This window comes from Crassostrea angulata, chromosome 10 (assembly GCF_025612915.1).
Source record: "Crassostrea angulata isolate pt1a10 chromosome 10, ASM2561291v2, whole genome shotgun sequence".
In the NCBI taxonomy this organism is placed as follows: domain Eukaryota; kingdom Metazoa; phylum Mollusca; class Bivalvia; order Ostreida; family Ostreidae; genus Magallana; species Magallana angulata.
Window position 1 is genome coordinate 54,059,350 of NC_069120.1, and position 20,756 is coordinate 54,080,105.

Sequence of the window (20,756 nt, forward strand, 5' to 3'; positions counted from 1 at the left end):
GGGCAGCCCCCCCCCCCCCCCAACACTTTTTCTCGAGTTAATAGTGATTTTTATTTTTTTGTTTGTAAAGGTTTCTGATGATTAGTCTGCCCCCCCCCCCTCCTTCCCCACTTTCAATTTGCTTCCGACGCCACTGATCTGTTCATGGTTCACAATTAATGTATATTGTTTACTATATACCAATCTGTAGTGGTATAAAATGGATGTGATCTAAAAACGCTAGTATATAATATTTATTTGCATATAAAGAATAAAGTTTATGCATATATTAATGTATAAAGTGTTGATAAATACCCATAAAATTAATAATTTAAAATATTTCCTTAAATACGCAAAATAATGGCTTGATAATTGTGTAAAAGATAATTTGAATCGATTATCTTAAGAAAAAAAAATCAATAATGCCCATTAATTACTCAAGACAGAAAAAGGGGTACTTACAGCGTATTTTGATAATTTTGAAACCTACATTTGAATGGTGTTCGTTTGATTTTTGTTGAATTTTGCTTTCTATCATTTTAAATAAAAACATAACTTGTAACAGGGCAAAACCCTGAAATTTGGACACAATCATTACAAGTGTATATACTTTGTGTCCATTAAATTTTAAGATCATATTAAAGGTCAAATAAGATGGCGTCATTAAACCTCTATAAATCAATCAATAATATTTTCTATGTTTATTTTGCTATATTTTTTTTAAATAGCGGGGGTAATGGTATTTTTGATCGAGACACCATATTCTGTTTCATACCAAATTGGATTCTGAGAAGAAATTTAAAACAAAATGTCCACAATAAATATTTTTATCTAATTTATCTGTATGTCAGATACGGTCGACTCTTTGAAAAAAAAGAAGAGAAAATTCTTTGAACGAGTTGTTTGAAAAAATTAGAGACGAGTTCCGAGTTCCGCTTTCGGAATACCTTTGAAAATATCCATTACTCACCTTGTAGTGACTATTCGTCAACAAAGATGGCCGGAATTAGATGTAAGTTTGCTACAAAATAACGTTTCTAATTCGATGTTTGAGCATCAAGTTTATATCCAAGATTCTGTAGGTTAACTTTTTTCCTACCAAGTCATAGGATTGTTTGTTTACAGATAGAAATCCGACCTGCTATGCGATCGTTTGTTCTTGATCTTCAGTGATTTTGTCTCTTTTGACATTAGCTGCAGGGCTGTAGCTCCCGGTCTGAAAAAAATTGGATGGACGACCTGGGAGCTACAGTGCCTCCCATAGTAAAAAACTACAATTTATGGCGCATAAAAACTTGCGCTAGGCCTAGTTTTTGGCTGATTAATCTAGTTTCCGAACACATTCTATAAAAATATATGATTCCAAATAATTCCCTTGACATTTTACTATACAGACATCATCACTTTACTTGCCTCTGATATTATTTTAAACTCCATCACCAGCCCTGTAATGTGAAGTAGTGCGGTTTGTTTACCGGGTACATTTAAAAATGGCGACTCTCAAGCTCAATGTGAATTTAACATACCTCAATTTCCGAGGTCGACATGTGTTTAAGAGAAAGTTTGAGGCAAGTAAAGTACCGATTTCAGCAGTAAAATGAATGAAGAATTTAATGGTACTAATTTTATCCACAGAATATGTTCGAAAATAGGGTTAATCAGTCCAAAACTAGCACAAATTTTTTGTGCCGTAAATTGCAGTTTTTTACTATGGGAGGCACTGTAGCTCCCAGGTCGTCCATCCGAATTTTTTCAGACCGGGAGCTACAGACTTGCAGCTATTTTGACATTTGACTGTTTGAATCACTTTTATCAGGTCTGATGTATAAATATGCCACGCCTTACGATTAATGATAATGCTAAATTGATATGAATTGGTTGCCTTAACAATTATAAAATGTTGGTGTTAAGCCGAAATGTCACAATACTGAATTTTTTTCTTCTAAAGGTAATTACACAGGGTTAAGTTTTCATGATTCTCATAGCTGCAGGTCTGGAGCTCCCGGTATGAAATAAAATGGATGGACGATCTGGGACTACAGTTCCGTAAATGTGAAATAGTTGTAATTTAGGCTTTCAAAAACTTGCGCTAATTTTGAACTGATTAATTCTATTTCTACACAAATTCTATGTAAATTATTAGTACCAGTAAATTCTTCAGACAGTTTACTTCTGATATCTTTGCTTTACATGCATCAGAGTTTCTCTAAAACACACTAACCAACCTTGGTTAATAAAGAATGATAATTCACATGCAGATTAAGATCAGCCACTTTTACATGTAACCAAATTACAATACTTTACTTTATGAGCCTAGTGACGTGAGGGTGTTTAAAAGAATATCAGAGGCAAGTAACGTGATGATATTTGTCAGAGAATTTTTTTCAAATCAAATATTATACAAAATTTGTTAAGATATAAGATTAATCACAGACCTGCAGCTATAAATTCCTTTTGAACATGGATACTTTCTAATAATGCCTACACATTTCGATAAGGAAGGGAAATTTTTGTGTTTTGTAATGGTGTGAACTTTTCCTTAATGAAAAAAAGTAATGGTTTTGATGTAAGAGCTGTGCATTGAACAAATAAAAATAATTCATTGAACAGGCTTCATCAGGGACATACTTACTTACATCTTTGCACCCCAAGAGATTTTGGTCCACTCTGCTCCAAATTAACTTTTTCTTGGCATATCATATTATGAAAACTTGATGATGCAATAGCACTATCTAGTGAATAACTGGCCTGGAGTGGTGCCTTTTGCAACTTTATATCTTTATCAGGTGAAATAACAGGTTATACACACACTACAGCAGTACAACAATGTGATAAAATGTTGTCTGGCAAATCTTATAAAAGGGCATACAAAATTAATGAAGATATATCCACATACATGTAACCTAGAGAAAGCAAAAATATATATATTTTTTATCTTACATAGATTATTACATGTACTTGGTCGCCATATATATATCATCAGCTTACCTGTTATCAGAAAACCTGTTTGCAAAGCTGAATCAATTGGTAGTTTAAGTACTGATGCGATATGCTTTTTAGTACTGATATTCATTTACCGATTATGGTTGTTTTTATAAAAATTAATGTTAAGATATTGATTGCGTTCAGTTAATCTAATCTAATTTTCTTCTACTCTCTTTTCATGTTCCCTCTCTGAACTTTTACTTGGCTTGGATATGCAACAGCGTAAGTACCACAGCATTGATTTTTTAAAAATTTTGAACTGAGCAGTGATATTACAAAGTTTAAATGTCAAAGATGCAATTATGAAGCTTTTGTTATAGAAAAATTCATGTGTATTACTGTTATGATGATGCAATGAAGAAGTGTCAGTATATAATGTTAATAGTATTATCGTGTAATGATAAAGTATCAGCAAGTAATGTTGAAGTAACAGCATATGATAATGACGTATCAGCATGTAATGTTGAAGTATCATATACTGTATATTAAGTATCATCATATAAAGTTGTAGTATCTTCATATAATGAAGATCAGCCACATAAGGGAGCTGAGGCGTTCCATAGGTCAATATTTGACAGCTGTTTCGATAAGCAAGTAGAAAATTTCATCCCACCAAAAGTTCAAGCTCTTGTTAAGACAACTTTGCTAAGATTTTAGTTATTTTATTACAAATATTTCTCCTCTGTAGCAATATGATTTACAATGATTATCCTGTGTTAGTGTACTGTTTATGTTTCTGTGTTGATGTACTATGCGTGTTTTTTTCTGTTTGTAGATTGATAGCGCTCGCCTTCTCGGCTGCCATTGGTATCACATTCCTGGTCCTGGGATGCGCCTTGTTTCAGTGAGTTACCCAAAACAATGCATTGAAGATGATTACAGATACCAAACATGTGTCAGAGCCATTAATATATCACGATGCATTAAAAAACATCATGTGAACCCTGTATGAACATACAATGCATTGATAATAGAAAACAAGTGAACTTTCTATTATCAAACAGTATTTTCATTACAGGATAGGACTGGTTTAGGTTTATGCTAGATCTATTCCAAGCCGATTTGATATTAATTTTAAGATATTTTTTAATTTATAAAAAGATTCACGGGAAAATGTAAAGTAATTTAGTCGACTTTGGTTGCTTTTTGTCCTTAAACTCGTAAACCTCGCTCACTCTTTGTTAAAGTGACTGAGATTTTTTTATATTTGTTTAGGAACTGGTGGCCAATGTTTGTGTTGTTTTTCTACTTCCTGTCCCCAGTTCCCACTGTGATTGCCCGTCGATTGTCCGGCAGTCTGGACTCCTCCAGCAGTGCCCTCATTGAGCTGTGTATTTTCCTTACTGTGGGAATCGTCATTTCTGCGATAGGATTACCAGTTGTCTTGGCCAGAACCTCTGTGGTTTGTAGAATTCATTATTGCAAAGACGGTACCATTGTAAATATGGTATCATTATAAAGATAGTACCATTGTAAATATGGTATCATTGTAAAGATAGTACATGTTTCAAGAATATTAGTTGATAGATAGTCATACAGTTTTTAAAATCAGATTCATTTGCAAGGCTTTAAATTGCCTGGTTTTTTTGGCTAAGAGATGGGCTTTACAATTAGCAAAACATGTGTACGGTATATAGCCTAATTTGTTTAATTGGTAATGTGTTCAAGTACCTGTTTGTAGACAATCTGTAAAGTTTATACTGTGACTATGTAATTGTGTATTGTGATTATGCGTAACTTTATGCTGTGACTATTTGTAAGTCAATGCTGTGATCGTTCTATCAGTACTACAAATTTATGTCTGTCTGCTGTTTAATGCTGTCAATCTGTGCTGTTTATTGTAATTAAATTCCTTATATTACTTAATTCTGCAATCCCGCTGGTTTGTATCAAATCGCGAGAATATAAAATCGCGAATGTTGAACTTTTCTCCTTATTTCTTATACATGTAGTTTTCAACTCTCAGAAAATAATGGTGAGATTTTAAAATCTGTGAAGGATGCTTCTCGCGATATTATGTGCGACTGGATATTAATTCCTCGCGTTTAATTAGGAATTTACAGTATGCTGCTAATTCATGCTGTGACTGTCTGTTGTAGATCCAGTGGGGAGCCTGTGGACTGGTTCTCGCAGGAAACGTGGTCGTCTTTCTGACAATCCTGGGATATTTCTTCGTGTTCGGCAATGAAGACCTAGACTACTCCTCATGGTGATAAACTCGGATCTGATTTCTTTTCAGTAATAAACGTAGACAATGTGACCCATTAATGTGTGCATGATTGCAACGGTTAGGTGCTGCGAGAATGATTGTTGACAGTAGGCGTGAGATTTAACCAGTGTATTTTCTCTTACAGACTGGCTCCCAGTGTAAGCATTACTGCTTGTCATTTGTTACTTATAGTAAGATAAACACCAATCTATGTAGATATTTATTTCCTATGTATATTATTTTCCAATATAGCCTGGCTTACTAATACCTCCCCCTCTACACAAATTAGTCACCCAACAGAAGCCTTTACATACGTCCACATACAGACAGGAGAGGGCTCTGTGAAATCTCAGAGGAAGGCATTTAATTATGTACCCCCATCAAAACCCCAACAAGCGTCATTCTTATATAGATTTGTGCATGCACTCAATACATATTTATTGAATGTCAGGATTTTTTGGCCTCCTGAGCTTTGGGTTACAAGTTCATACTTTTTTTTATCTCAGCTGATTATCTGTATAGAACTCCAGCCTTCCACTTATGATTGAGAATTCTTCATTGGTTGTGTAAAAATCAAGAATGACTTATGAAGTTCAAGTAAGATGGAGCATGGTAGTCAACAAACACAACATTTGTTATTCTGCATGGATGGTCAAAGTAGGAATAGTTGTTCTCTGTCAGCTTTGATTAACACTCCCTGATATTGCTGGTGGTTTCTTTTATGGTTTTTGTATGCATTGTATAAACTACAGCATGAAAACAATACATGTCGAATCCCAAGGCACATGCTGAGCAGATAGTTTTGTCTAATTAAAAAAAATGTTAAAAGTAAAATTGGTTGCAAACTTGCAGTTCTTTATTTTTTTTAACTCTTCTAACATGTCAATACAAATTTGATTTACATGTACCGTACTTTATAAGTTTCAATTTGATATACTGTGTCTATAATATGTAGCAGTATTAATTAATACCATACATTTCATTTGGCAATGGCTTGTATATAAAGGCTTTATAAAAGATTACTTATGATAACAAATGGATTGCCACATTAAATTTAATCATTCAATTCCCATGCTATTTAGTTAAGTTTGTATCTCTGATTTAGTTTTAGTATTCAGTACATTCAGATTCAGTACATGTTATTTTTCATTTCATCATCGCCATTTTTCTAGGTAAAAACAAAAACAAATCAATGTGGGCATGATGTACTAATGTGGAGCTTCCTTTACACTCCAATCTCTTGATGATGTGACATCTCCAGACAGGAGTCAGTTCTCCATGTTCTAAGTCCATTGAATTTTAAACCCTGCCTTTTTATCCTTGTCGTTAATTTCTGATCAAATATTCATCACAGGTTTGACTCATTGAACTTGCAATATGAAATAACTGAGTACATATTCTGTCATTCACATAATCAAACCACAAGCCCAGCTTTGTCCACAATCTTATGAGGTTTAAACCAAGGATTCAGCAACTAATGAGATAATACATGCCTTGCAATGCTGTCATATTGAGGCCCATTAACTGTGTAGTGAAGTAATTTTTATCAGGTTAATGCCAAAATATACATTACTCTTTGTTATTTATGATTTATGACCATATTTTGTTATTCTGCAATGACTATTATGTTTATTATAGCATGGATGTGTTTTTATTCAATAAAAACTGTCAAAAAGTCAAAAACTATGTTTTATATACCTAGCAGTTCTCATTCTTTTTATTACCGGTAATTCACTTTGATAGAATTTTGGCCGATTATACTTTACTCGCAGCAAAATATGGGTGAATATTACAATTACGTAGTAGGCTCGAACTTGGGACCCTTTGGTTTATAAACTGCAACACTCTACTGACTGAGCTAAATTAGAGTCCACTACGGTAGTAGGAACATGGAGGTACTGAGTCTATTTCACACACCATCACCCAAGTAACATGATCCACCAGAGATATTTGAGCATGTGAAGTTAAAGAAAGCAAATTCACACCTCTCTTTTACCAGAATAATATCTTAAGATACAGAAAAACCTCATATATTCAAATCACTGGAAGTTGAATATTACCATTTCTAGTTCTAGGTAGAGAAATTACAGAGATGAGAATTTAAAGAAAGTATAAAAGTAAAGTTAATGCATGTAATTATATAGGGTATAATTATACATACCCAAAGATACTCTATGAACATGAGTACTGGGGTACTATGTATATGTATATTTTTTCTAGGGATTGTAATTTATAGCCAGTTACTTGGTCTGGTCTGAACAGATGAATATGGTGTATATTTTCAAGTATGTGAGTAAGTTTACATACTTTGGACACAATCCCCAAGTTATGATGAGAATCGTCAGAATTTCTTGAATTAGTTGCAAAATAAATATACTTTCCAAGGTTGCATAATTATTTTGTGTTCAGTAAAGATGTACTAAAAAAACTACCGGTACTTGTTAAAATGATTTTATTGGCCATTTATTATTTGGCTATTATTTGCAATCAAAGCACACATTTAACTTAACAGACTACGCATCATGACACTACATGTATTTGCAAATTAAGTGGTGTTATTCATCACTAAATAATTACATCCATAGTAACTTCAGAATTCAAGATGGACATTGCATCGAATTTTCAAATTGTCTTGCTAATTATTTTTGACAAGCCAAATATTTTTTAACAGGCATTACTTGGAGTAAGAATATAAATTCAAATTGGTAAAAGGAAACTGGGTTTGAAAAAAAGAAAATCATTCTCCAATAAAGAACATGCAGCATCAAAACAAACTTGGATCTACATGTACAACATAAAACATCAACCCTCCGTCAATAACGATGTCCAAACTATCAACCCTCCTGGCTGTTAAAATGTCCAAACAATGGGGCCTGTCTGTCTGATATTAAGAAGTCAGTATTTCATGACAAGTCACAGCTTTGCACTGAACAGAGCTCAGATATCAAGTATCAGTGAGGTCAGCGATGTTATGAAGGCGGTATGCAATCTCGCTCTGTAGGGGGCGCTGAAGAGGATGTGCTAACAGTTTGGCCATCTGGTCGTACAGCCGCGTGGGATTTCTGGCAGCTTCGAAGATGTAGGACATTCCCTTCTCATCTAAGTCACAAAGTCTGTCAAAGATTTCCTGTAACAAAATTATATTTACAAGTCATCATATCGCTGCAAGATGGCATGATGATGCAAAAAAAAAGACAGAAAAATCATTGATTAATAATAATTATCAGAAACCCATGGCAGTCTCACAAGGAATAAATCAATTACCAGGTATGTAATAAACAAATTAAGTATTAATTGCTGGAACTGGGAACAAACTGACCTCACATCTGTTTTCTGGTGATTGTGGTTCATGTACATACATTGCATCAAAGAAAAAGTAAGGGGAGCTATCTAACTGTCGGAAACTCTGAAACAAAAAGGAGAAGAATATTGAAACAGGTCTGCAGATACAAATAATTTGCAGAAATCCTTAAGTTCTTTTTACTTTACAAAACAATTTTCATATACACCACATTTATACTGATGCATAAAGATGAAGAGGATGAAAGGACACAGTGACCCATTACTAACCTCTTTATTTCTGAACTCAATGAGTCCATTGGATCGTCCGTATATAAACAGCATTCTGACTATGTAGGGTGGGGGGAGGATTGTGGTGTCTCCCTCTAATTCTGGTAACGGAACACACTGGTGTCTAATTAAAACAAGCAAAGTGTCACTGACTGTCCCAACAATCATATGATAGTAATTCTAACTAATAATTCAACCACCAATCTATGTTGTAAATGTTAATCCTACATATCTTAGTCTCTGTCACTTTGAAATTTTTGTCTAGCTTGTTATCCTCTCTTTCTCTCTCTATTCTCTTTTGTTCTCACATTACTGTCTGTCTGTTTGCCTCTCTTCCTCGGTCGTTCTCTCTCTCTATTCTCATTTGCTCTCACATTGCTCTCTGTCTGTCTGTTGCCCCCCCCCCCCCCCTCGAAGACTTACATAAGATCAAACAACGAGGTGGCATTGAACGACTGAAGCTCCACAGTGTCCGACATGTCATCCAGGGCACTGATGATGGACCGTACATTTCCCGTGAAATCTTTCACCTACAAGTCATTCATTTCACTTTAATGTGCCATTCATATTATATCATTATCAAAATACTATTTATTCAAAGCACAGTCATTGACCAGTACTGAATATCATTTAGTAAATGTCACAAAAGAGGCCCATAAAACCTCAACACCTGAGTAAATCAACAGAAGACATTAAAAATTATATCCATATTATGTTACATACATGTACCTGTATAATATGTTATCTAGATAATGAATTAGATGCAAAATAAACTTCTGATTGAAAAAGAACAAGATTCACACAGTAAGTTCTTGTAAAGACTTATTTTAAGTTACCTTCTGCACCATTCAATTTGGTTTTAACTGTGAACTACTGGTACACCTGTTAGAACTTAGAACTACATACTGTAGAAGCACATATTTTCGTTGGGGTAAAATTTCGTTGTTTATAAACCAAATACAATTTCGTTGGCATTTAAATTCGTCATATCCTTATCCATAAAGTATATTACATATCAACTCTGTATTTATTGAGACTTGTTTTAAAAGTTCGTCATGGATTTAATTTCGTTGATTCATTCTGCCAGCGAAAATAACGAAATTAAATCCTCAACGAATATTTCTGCTTCTACAGTAGTTTGTCTGCTAGATATTCAGTAGGAGTAAAAAAGACTTCTTATGAATTGATAAAGATTAAAAAAGATTTCTTAAAAAAGTGATTTAAGTACCTGGGAACCAGAAGAGTAATGCTGATTAGTTCAAATTTCCATTAAGTTTTGAATTCATGGATTAGATATTTGAATATGTATTCAATAATAGTTCACTGCTAAGTCAGTGAAAGAACTATAGATTATGAATATGTGTATTAGACACTTTTTAGTCATTTATCAAATGGAAATGTTCAAAGAATAAAATTGGAAGCCTATTTTTTGATTCATAGATACACCTTGAATTGTACAGCATATATAAACATGTATATACAAGATATGCTAACTTACCCATGATGCCTTGTCAAAGAGATGGACCAATGCAAACTGGTGATTTCTGTCAAGATATATGCTAACTTACCCATGATGCCTTGTCAAAGAGATGGACCAGTGCAAACTGGTGATTTCTGTTAAGTCTCTGCTTACTGTGTAGAAAAAAAGACAGTGCTCTTCGTACCAGCTTCATTGGGGTCCATTTGTCTCTGTCAATTAAAGTTATCTACTAAGCAAAGGCTATGTTAAGTATGTGTTTTCAGAACATATCCTTTTAACAGTTGACAAATACCCTAAACCTGCTACAGATTCCTGGCCGTTTTGTAGTACATGAATAATTCTATACTTATAAAAACATTTTGTGAAAATCAATAATCCAACAAACTTTAGGTGAGTAAATAAACTAGGTCCATTAAGGTAATGTTTGCAATTAAAGGGAGATCAAGTTACCCTCTATTTAAGATATAACATCAAGATTTACTGGTACAATGTATACAAAATAATACATCATAAGATATGACATCAAAATTTACTGGTACAATGTATACGAAGTTATACTGCATACAGGGTTATATTTGCCCCATGTAATTTTCGCCCTTCTACACTTACAAATATTTTCGCATGTCTTGAATTCACCCAGATACAGGTGTGTGTAAAGAGACATATCGGTAATTTGAGACATTGGAATTCGCCCAGTCTTATATTTGCACACTGACAACAAGGGCAAAAGGTGCAAAAATAAAACAAGGGCGAATATTTCCCTGTTTACAGTAGATACTCATTTCACAGGTTTTTGTAGATTACCATGAAAAAATTAGGAAAGAAGCACTTAATAATGTCCACATAATTGAAATCCATGACATACATCCGCTGTAATATCCTGTAATATCATTTATATGTTTACAGCAAAAATTTAGAATAAAAAACAAACCATCAAAGAACAGTCTGTATTCATATTGCAATATACAAATTTAATATTGCTTGAATTTTACTATTTTTTTGTATCACAATGGAAATACCATCATTATGAGTCTTTCTTACCCTGATCGAGATCGAAATGAAACTTTATCCATCTCTGAGCTCATGTCCAGACAAATAATCTGTAAATATGAATATATGGTGGTGAGAAAAGGTAATAGGTAAGATATTGGTCTATATAGGCCACTCAGCTAGTACTATGCACTTTTGCTGAGATATTGAGATATATGAAATATTGTAATGTTAGTTACGTTTTGGGAAATATGATGCAACAGCTTTAATCAGAAGTGCTAGGGACCCTAGCTACTGTCACTAAACCAACTTTTATTTGTAAGGGAAAAAAATTTGCGAGGTTTTACAAGAGCCCAATCGCCACAAAAATATCTTGCACCAAACAAGCCCTTCTCGTATGACTGTAATAACAACAGGAAATTTACTTGCGAAAAATTAGTCATCATGAACCAGTTTACTGCCAGTGAATGGCGAAATAATGTCATCATGAATAAAAGTTGATTTTATACAGTATGTATACATGGTATATGCATGATATAAGTCATATTACATTATACATCATACATATTGTCATATTGATATGTCATGATATAAGTCATATGACATTATACATCATACATATTGTCATATTGATATGTCACGTACTTGTCTGTTCTGGACACTGATTTAGAAATAAATGATCTGTAGTGTATTCTATATTAATCAGTTAATGTGTATGCATAATTAAGTGTGTCTTACTTATCCTAAATAAAGCATGATGTATGTCTGTAGTTTAATAGCCCAATATTTCTTTCAACATAGTAAGATTTAAATGAAGTGTAAACTGTGTAAGAGGGATGGGCCTGATCCGATCCATGCAGCTGCCTCATCCTTACTATTTTTTCAGGGCAGTTGACACGGGGTAACGTGACGTCATCCTGACTGGAATCCCGAGATTTTACGTCTTCGTTGGCACTCTCCTCACTTCTTGCTCCAGGCTCCACGTCAATGATATCATACTCGTGTATAACTCTGGAAACAAGTCGGGAATAATTCTCTTGAATGACTTGATCGCTTCCACTTTCATTTTCGGCCTCCATCTTTATAGTCTCAAAGCAAAGGTTACAAATAATGAATTAATATTTAATTTCCGTGTTGAATATTTCACAATACATTATAAAAATCTTATTGAATATAATCGAAACCACTGAGAATAATTAGAACTACTTGCGAGGATCTTGAAAAAAAAATACTGATATCGTCCTTGGTTTAGAGACTACATTTCCATCAAGCAAGAAAACTAAACACATCAAATAAAATAAGGTAAGAATACGCTATGTTTATCCATTGTTTTCTGATATTCATATTCTTTCTTTTACTCGGCCAAACCAAAGTCTAAGGTTTGTGATCTGAATATACCAGATGGAATGTAAGTAGGCCGAGAGAAAGCGGAATAAATCGTCCCTTACTGAGACCTGTTGGTGACATAACCCTGATGTCAGCAGCCAAAGGTGACAACAAGCACGGAGGCTGAACAACTGATCGCTGATGTGTGGATATAGGCATCCCATCGGCACGCCGTTTTATTCCCTTTCTGCGAAACATACTTTGTGTTTTTGTATGTAATGAAAAAAATACTCTTGGACTCTTGGCACAGGGAATGGTTGACACTTGTAATGGATTTTAAAGATAGTCTTGCATATTACTAGTAATCAATTTGTATATTTCTTGAGGAAAATAGACAGTGGACCAGAGAGCTACATTACTAACTATACAGAATCAACAAACTCTTCTATTTTTTCGGCTTAATAATAAGTATAATGTTGTTATGTCAACCAGTTTTAATATGGACATTTGTATATGTTCTATCTAACCTAACTAGCTGAATCTGACAATCTTGAACTGTGTTTGAATTGCAGCAATAGTTAATGTTGTACGTAAATTTTTGAAACCTCATGTTTTGGCAAAATTGACAAATGGTGAACAAAGAATGAATGCATCTTTAGTAGGCAATGGACAATTTTACAAGGTTTTGAATATTTCCATGGATATGCTGTTATGATTGAAGGAGCCGTATAGCTTGGTTTGTAGAGCACCTTACTAGAAATTCAGTGGGCCTGGGTTTGAATCCCTGTCTAGTCCTGATCATCGTTAGTTCTTTAATCCAATTACTTTCGAACCGAAAGGTTAATTCCTGCCATAGGAAAGAACCAAGGATGTTGATCTTCCAAAGGTGAAGAACTGAGAAGATCACTTAAAGTGGACAATTGTTACTATCAGACCTGTTAAATCATTAATGCCAGATAGCAGCGCAGTTGAGCACCTGACTAGCGATTCAGTGGACTCAAATCTCTAAATGCCTTATATTTTTAAGCTATTGACAGTGTGCGAAATTAACTTTTTTGTACTATAGACAATCGGTCTACAACATTTTCAAAATCTATAGACCTGACTGATTTCCTATAGACCAAAAACAACAAAAAATATTATTCTTTATTTGTATTTTAATTTTATGGTGAAATAACCTGGTACTTCACAACACAATAGGAACTCATACTATAGGACATGGTGAAGGGTGCCCGGCTCTAAACCCACACACAGTGACATTGCCTTGTAATGATTATTTTGTAATACCAATCAAATAAACTGATCAGATAAAGTAAAGGAAAAAAGATATATAAAATACCCTATTCCCTTGAATACTGTAGATAACACGATACAAAAGGAAACAAAAGCGCAGATTCTAAGACAACGTAAGGAAAACTGAACGTCGGTCATGAATTCCAGGTGTGCAGTCTGGGTTCACGAAAACTAGAATAATGTATGACTATCCAGGTTTTTTCCCCAGGTCTAGCACCTTGTGAATACTTTAGTTTGTCAAAAAATGACATGCTCTGAATATTGTTTTTGACTTTTACATGGCATATACATTCTGCTTCTTATCGCAGTGTATTTAAGAAGGTATTGAGTAAAACGTTCAATCGACTAGACGACAGGCTGCGTTCGTTCTGTAGACAAGTTGGTCTACAAATATTCGAGTTACTATAGACCGGGCGTATTTTCTATAGATTTTGTCTATCGGTCTACCGTTAATTTCGCACACTGTATTGAATAGTATAAATTTTGTGTATTAGTATATGGGTAGTTTAATCATTGAAGTAGAGGAACTTGCTTAGGGACAGTCCGACTCTTACTTCCACATGTTCTCTGATTGACTTATATGCCCTGTTATAACTTCTTTACAGAGTTTCAGCAATGAATGCTGAACCGGAAAATGAGGGGGGAGCAAACAGGTCGCAGCGCCCCAACAACCCTCTGTTTAACATGAGAGAGAGGCTGTTTCACGCCTTGTTTTACAGAGTGGCTTTGACCTATGCCCGGGCCTTTCCTAAACCCGTCCGCAGGATTCTGGAGTTTGCCATCCTGGTCAAGGTACGGACAGTGCTATCTCTAAACAAGTAGTATGTGTATCAATAGGAGTAACTTTGTTGTTTTTTTTTTTAATTTCATGTAAAATTCATTTCATAAGCACCCACATCAAGCATAATCAAGGAATGTAAATAGCAGCAAAATCACTTCAGTGCTAATTACTGTGGAATCATTAAATTTCGTGGGGGCCAATTTTCGTGGATTACTTAAATTTTACAGGTTCGTGGGGACGTAATTTCGTGTATTCTATAAAACCTACAAAGAAAATATCACTTTATTACCCTAATTTATTAATTTGTGGAGGTTGTTAATTCGTGGATGAGAGGTACCCACGAATTCCACGAAAATTGAGCCACCACGAAATCTAATGATTCCACAGTAATATTGAAGTTAACATTTTGTACTCATACATTTAACTTATTCACCATACTGACCGTAGAATTGTGTATTATTGTTTGATCCACAGCGGTTGTTGTGCTAATTTGGGTTATCCCTTTGTGATTGTTTTACATGTTTCTTTTGTTATTGTTTATATTCAGGCTCTTCTTGTACTTGGAATACTTGCCTACATACACATTGTCTTTGCTCGTACACCAATGAACTGCTTGGCCAATGTGCAGAGCACATGGCCAAGAAATGGAATACTCCGAGTGGAAATAGTCCACAATGCCTCAGAAAACTACAGCATAATCAACTCCTACGAAAAGGAATACTCCGACTTCACCCTGCACTTCTTCAACGAGGACAGCGAGGTGGATCATGAGGAAGAAACGGCTTCCTCACCAAACATGGAGGACAAGGACGGGCATTTTGAGGAGCATATTGGTGAGGATGAAACGGAAGGAACATCAGGGCATCATAGTGAGGAGAAGGGAACAGACAAACCTTCATTAGCTGCTGAAATAGACACACATTTAGCAGGGTCCACAGAGGAACAGGCTAGACATAACAATACAAGTCAGGCTGCCAAGGACATCTCCAACCAGACTATCAAAAGCTCAGGATTACCTCAAGCTGATGATAAAAGGGCCAGTTTTACTGATGATTCACATATAGCCGTGGAGGGAAACACGACATACAGTCCGCCGGAGGACCCCCATACGTTTGAAACACAGGCTTATCACCTCTCAGAGATCGAAATGTTGGCCAAAGTGGGTAAGTGATTCAGATGTCAGATGGTAATTGCTTTTAATGGGATATTTTCTAAATAGTACTGATGGAAAACACTTGTAAGAAGAAGTTTTGATATCTAATTTTATGATCTACTATTAATGTTTTGTGTTATTAAGCAATGATTTTGATGTTTATGAAAAAATGATTGTGTTTTTATTACATATATTTTTTCGAAAGTTTCAAATTTCAGGTGAACCTTGAGCTTTTATGTCAAGAGTTCCAGTAGTTATAATGATATACTTTAAAAGTGAAGCATACGAACAAGATACATATTACAAACATTTTTTATAATATTTACAGATGGCAAAAATGGAAAATGTACAACTTTGTAAAGTTTTGATATTTTTATTTTTTTCAAACAGTATGGCCCGAGGAAAAATACATTGTGGAGTATGCCTTGGAGTATGGATTTTTGAGATTGTCCCCCAAAACCCGACAGAGACTGAACATCACTGTCATGTTGGTCACTCTGGGTAGGTAATCAGCTTTTAAAATTATCTTAACTCTAAAATACAGTACAAAACCGCATTGCTCATATGATTTAGAGTGCTATAAGAAACACTTTGTGGTACACATGTATCTGGATTGTTGGTCCACTTCACTGTTACTCTCAATAATGATGTTGTTACCTTTGCAGATCCTGAGAAGGAGACATGTTTTGGGGACAGCATTAGTCGCTTCCTGTTGGCCGAGTTCCTGGGATATGATGACATTCTGATGTCCAGCATCAAACAACTGGCCGAGAAGGAGGACAACAAAGGTGTGTGTCAGTGTATCACCTAGGCAAGTAACAAAAAGTGAAAGGGGGAGGCGTTGAGGGGTGAGAATGGTTCAGAGTTAGTAGGGTATTTTGAGAGAGAGAGAGAGAGAGAGAGAGAGAGAGAGAGAATATCAGATGGGCAGTAAAGGGTTTAGACAGAAATAAGGATAACAGAGGTGAAGCTAACAGAGAGGTAGATGAATAGACAGGGAGTAAAGCTGAATGGGTACGTTATAGGAGTCAGTTGTGACCTGTTTATTCCGTAGGTTACCTGAGGAATGTTGTGACTGGTGAACACTACCGCTTTGTCAGTATGTGTCAGTTGTGACCTGTTTATTCTGTAGGTTACCTGAGGAATGTGGTGACAGGTGAACACTACCGCTTTGTCAGTATGTGGATGGCCAGAAGTTCCTACCTGGCTGCAGCCTTTATCATGCTTGTCTTCGTAAGTTTCGATTTCTGTTTTGGAAGCATTTTCCTTTTTCATCATTCTTATTTTATTTTATAAAGGATAATGGTGTTTATACTGTATACAGAATTATTTTTGCCCTGTATTTTTTTTTTGCCCTTCTACACTTGCAAATAATTTCACCACATCTTAGATTTATGCAGAAACAGGTACTCTTTCTTATTAACACATATCCAAAGATTGATTTTAATTCGTTCAGTCTTGATTTACACAGTTAAGGGTCTTGATTGAATTAAGTTAATTAAAAATGCACTGAAGACATTGACATCTTTGGGAATGGTCTAATAAAGTTCTGGATAAGTTTAATCAAAATGACCCTGATCTGAAGTTATCTTTAAATTAATGTACTATATACAAAGTACAATATTGTATATATTTAGGATAACCTGTTTGTTTAAACCTTTAGTTATACACGTAATACCAGGTACTTCTCTTGTTTTCCAGACTGTCTGTGTTTCCACACTGCTGAGATATTCTCATCATCAGATTTTTATCTTTATTGGTAAGCTATTACTGCTGTGTTGTTGGAAATGTCTGTGCATTTAAAAAGTGACACTTATTTTATTCCATTTATTGTCTTTGGAAGCTCCTATACATATATAACGTATTGTTACATCTGCTTCCTCGTTATCTCAAATTTCACTTAGTATCATGTAACATACCGGTAACAATTTCTTCTGTTATAGCCAGAGATATCTTTGTTTACTGTTTTAATATCTAAAATATTTCATTGGCTGTTTATTCATAGCATTACCTGCAGTGAACAACACATACTTGATTGTACTATACAAGAATTCTGGGTGCTTTTTCAGTGGACCTGCTGCAGATGTTGGAGATGAACATCACTATTGCATTCCCGGCCGCTCCACTTCTTACAGTGATCCTGGCTCTTGTGGGTAAGATGACTTATCAACATTGAAAGAAAAGTCTAGCCGAGGGTGCATCCAAGTGTGGTCACTGATAAATTATCAAAATTCAACCTCAGTAACACTAATTTGGTCACTTATTAAGATTCTTCCAGATACTCACATATGACTTAGAGTATGTTTATAGCAGGAATTGCTTCTGATGGTTGAATTAAAAATATTGTAGGAATGGAGGCTATAATGACCGAGTTTTTTAACGACACGACGACGGCATTCTACATCATCCTGATTGTGTGGATTGCTGACCAGTATGACGCCATCTGTTGCCATACCAACATCAGTAAACGACACTGGCTCAGGTGGGGTTACATACAGAAAAAAAATGAAGTTTATATCTAAATCTATCATGTAGGACTTTAAAAGTGTATTTGTGGTTTAGTTTAAAGATAGATATGAATGTCTTTATGTTTTTTTAAATCACAGTCTTATATTTCTTACAGAGTCTCTCTGAATACATTTAGAAAACTACTTAAACTTTGGTTGTTGAATTATAGTTACCGGTACTTGTGTTTTTACGACTACAAATTGTATGTTTTTTTGTAGGTTTTTCTACCTGTACCATTTTGCATTTTATGCCTACCACTACAGATTCAACGGCCAATACAGCGGACTGGCTCTGTTTACATCTTGGTTATTTATACAGGTATGTTCTTATCATCTACCAACATTTAAATTAACATCATAGTGTGATGACAAATTGTGTGCAGATTTTTAATTCTGAGTTTATCTATAAGTGCAAGCATTATAATGATTAATATGTATCATCTCCACAGCATTCGATGTTGTATTTCTTCCACCACTATGAGCTGCCCGCCATTTTACAGCAGGAAAGAATTCAACAGATTGTTACAAACCAACAAAACAACCAGGGGACCCAGACACAGATCGGAAACAACGCACAACCAGACGCCAACCACAACACGGAGCAAATCACAGCAACAAACAACACGTCAGGCAATACAGCAACAGACAACACGACTCGCACTACAGCAACATCGAACAACAGAGAGCTTTCTCCAGCAACAAACGAAGAGCAAACTTCAGCAGCACTCAGCAATTTACACAACACCAACCAAGATTCTCCTCAAACCAATTCCTCAGAAAATGCAACACAAAATACAGCGACAACCATTGCAACACATAATTGCACTGCAAACAATGGCAAACCACAGCAGAGTAGCATAGCAAGCAAGCAACAGTCAGCATCTGCAGGAATAGCAAACACAGGCAACACAGAACAGAACTTTGCAGGTCAGAGTAGTTACAGACAACTTGACCATACAGACAAACCTGAGACACCCAATGAGGGTGGTCATCTGTCTGATAATCAACAAACTGACTCTGTCCCCTCCAAAATTAGTGCTCAACCTCTCAGTGACGGTACAAATTCAGTAAATTTGAATCCACAAGGAACTGTGTCGGATGAAAACACATCTGTGAAAAACTTTGGGGACATGAAGCATAGTGGTGCAGGGGAGAAGAGTTCTATGTTAATGTCTGTAGACAGGGACTCAGTCAGAGGGGAGTCTGGTGCTGGTAGGAACGGTGAGCAGTGTGGTGGGAGCTCACTTAACAGTAACAGTTGTAGTGGTGTGGACTTGAGCTCGAGTAGTGGAGAACTGTCCCACTCAGTGTGTTCACAGGATACCAAAGACTCGGAGCAGACGGGCAACAGTTGACGGGGGCCACACACCCCTGTGACCCACAGTGCAATGATGTGTATATTCTGTAATACCCAGATCTTTCGCTTTTACCCGATTACTGTCTGTTGTGAGCTGTAGTGCCTGTGTGCTGAATTTATTCTGTGATAAGAGTAAATATATATACATGAATTGTACAGACTTTGACAATTGTACATGTGTAACTGTTGGTAAGTTTGTCTTTTAATTGTATGGACACATTATTTGTCAGAGTGTGGTATGGGTCGGGATGAAAGAGAAGGAAGGAGCTAAACAAAGTGATTGAAATAAAACATGCTAATCCAACCATTTTTGCTTTCATAATAAGTTAGCGGCTTTGACAGTAGATAGCTCTCAGTAGAGCAATATCAAAGCAGGAGTTGCCTCCCATTAATGGCCATATCATGTCTCAAACTGCCTAGATTCCTTTATTTTTCAACCAATTTTAACTTGACATACTGTGCATTCTTTAGGGGGGGAATTTCGACTTTTTACAAAAGCTAGCTCCATCTTAGACCTGTGTCTTTGTGATAACACTATATTGATCGATTTTGTTATGTATAGTCCAATACATTTCATCAATTACGTAATATTTAATCGTACAATTGTTGAAAATTGACTTGCTTCACTTAAGCCTTTCTCACTTCCCTGTGGAGCATAGGCCACAATTGTTGAAATTTATATAAACATAAATAATAAGGAATCATACTTTGAATATTATGAGGTGATCAAATACGGTTGGGCGTGATCAAATCCTATTATAAAGCCATTTGGGTCTTAATAGTATAAGAATGAGTCTTATTTAAGGAATAAGGAATCATTCTTTGAGTATTATGTGGTGATAATTTTGGTCGGGGCGTGATATCAAAATATATCAAAATATAAATAAGCAAACCCCGCTGGCACCCCAATCATACGACATTTGAAGTTATGGGTTATATAGTACAAAATCGATACGTAGTGTTATCACAGGCAAAGACACTGGAAAATGTAAAAATTCTCTTGATAAAACGCAAAAATTCTGTAATTAAACGCATAACTTTCCGGAGGCAGGCGAAACTCATGAATAAACGCGAAACTATCGCAATAAAATGCGTCTTTTTCGCGAATATACGCAAAACTTTACTA

At 35.3% G+C, this 20,756-nt stretch overlaps 3 protein-coding genes across 3 annotated transcripts; 2 read left to right on the forward strand and 1 right to left on the reverse strand.

The window, feature by feature from the left end:
• Positions 1–3,142: 3,142 nt before the first annotated feature.
• On the forward strand, positions 3,143–5,335 carry LOC128167144 (leptin receptor gene-related protein-like). The gene is given in 4 exon segments (XM_052832692.1): positions 3,143–3,186; positions 3,740–3,808; positions 4,180–4,366; positions 5,064–5,335. Coding segments are annotated over 4 exon segments (414 nt in total). The 3' UTR covers positions 5,178–5,335.
• Positions 5,336–7,608: 2,273 nt separating this feature from the next.
• On the reverse strand, positions 7,609–12,307 carry LOC128166540 (BRISC and BRCA1-A complex member 1-like). Its single transcript, XM_052831778.1, has 7 exons — positions 12,089–12,307; positions 11,265–11,323; positions 10,312–10,432; positions 9,167–9,273; positions 8,744–8,867; positions 8,493–8,579; positions 7,609–8,300 (listed from the first exon to the last, which is right to left on the reverse strand). Exons 1-7 carry the CDS (start codon positions 12,290–12,292, stop codon positions 8,118–8,120), a joined length of 885 nt encoding a protein of 294 aa, XP_052687738.1. The 5' UTR covers positions 12,293–12,307; the 3' UTR covers positions 7,609–8,117.
• A 96-nt stretch (positions 12,308–12,403) lies between these two features.
• LOC128166539 (uncharacterized) lies at positions 12,404–19,937 on the forward strand. Its single transcript, XM_052831777.1, has 11 exons — positions 12,404–12,515; positions 14,438–14,624; positions 15,161–15,776; positions 16,157–16,267; positions 16,432–16,554; positions 16,899–16,999; positions 17,468–17,525; positions 17,836–17,919; positions 18,116–18,248; positions 18,493–18,592; positions 18,723–19,937. Exons 2-11 carry the CDS (start codon positions 14,448–14,450, stop codon positions 19,626–19,628), a joined length of 2,409 nt encoding a protein of 802 aa, XP_052687737.1. The 5' UTR covers positions 12,404–12,515; positions 14,438–14,447; the 3' UTR covers positions 19,629–19,937.
• Positions 19,938–20,756: the final 819 nt, after the last annotated feature.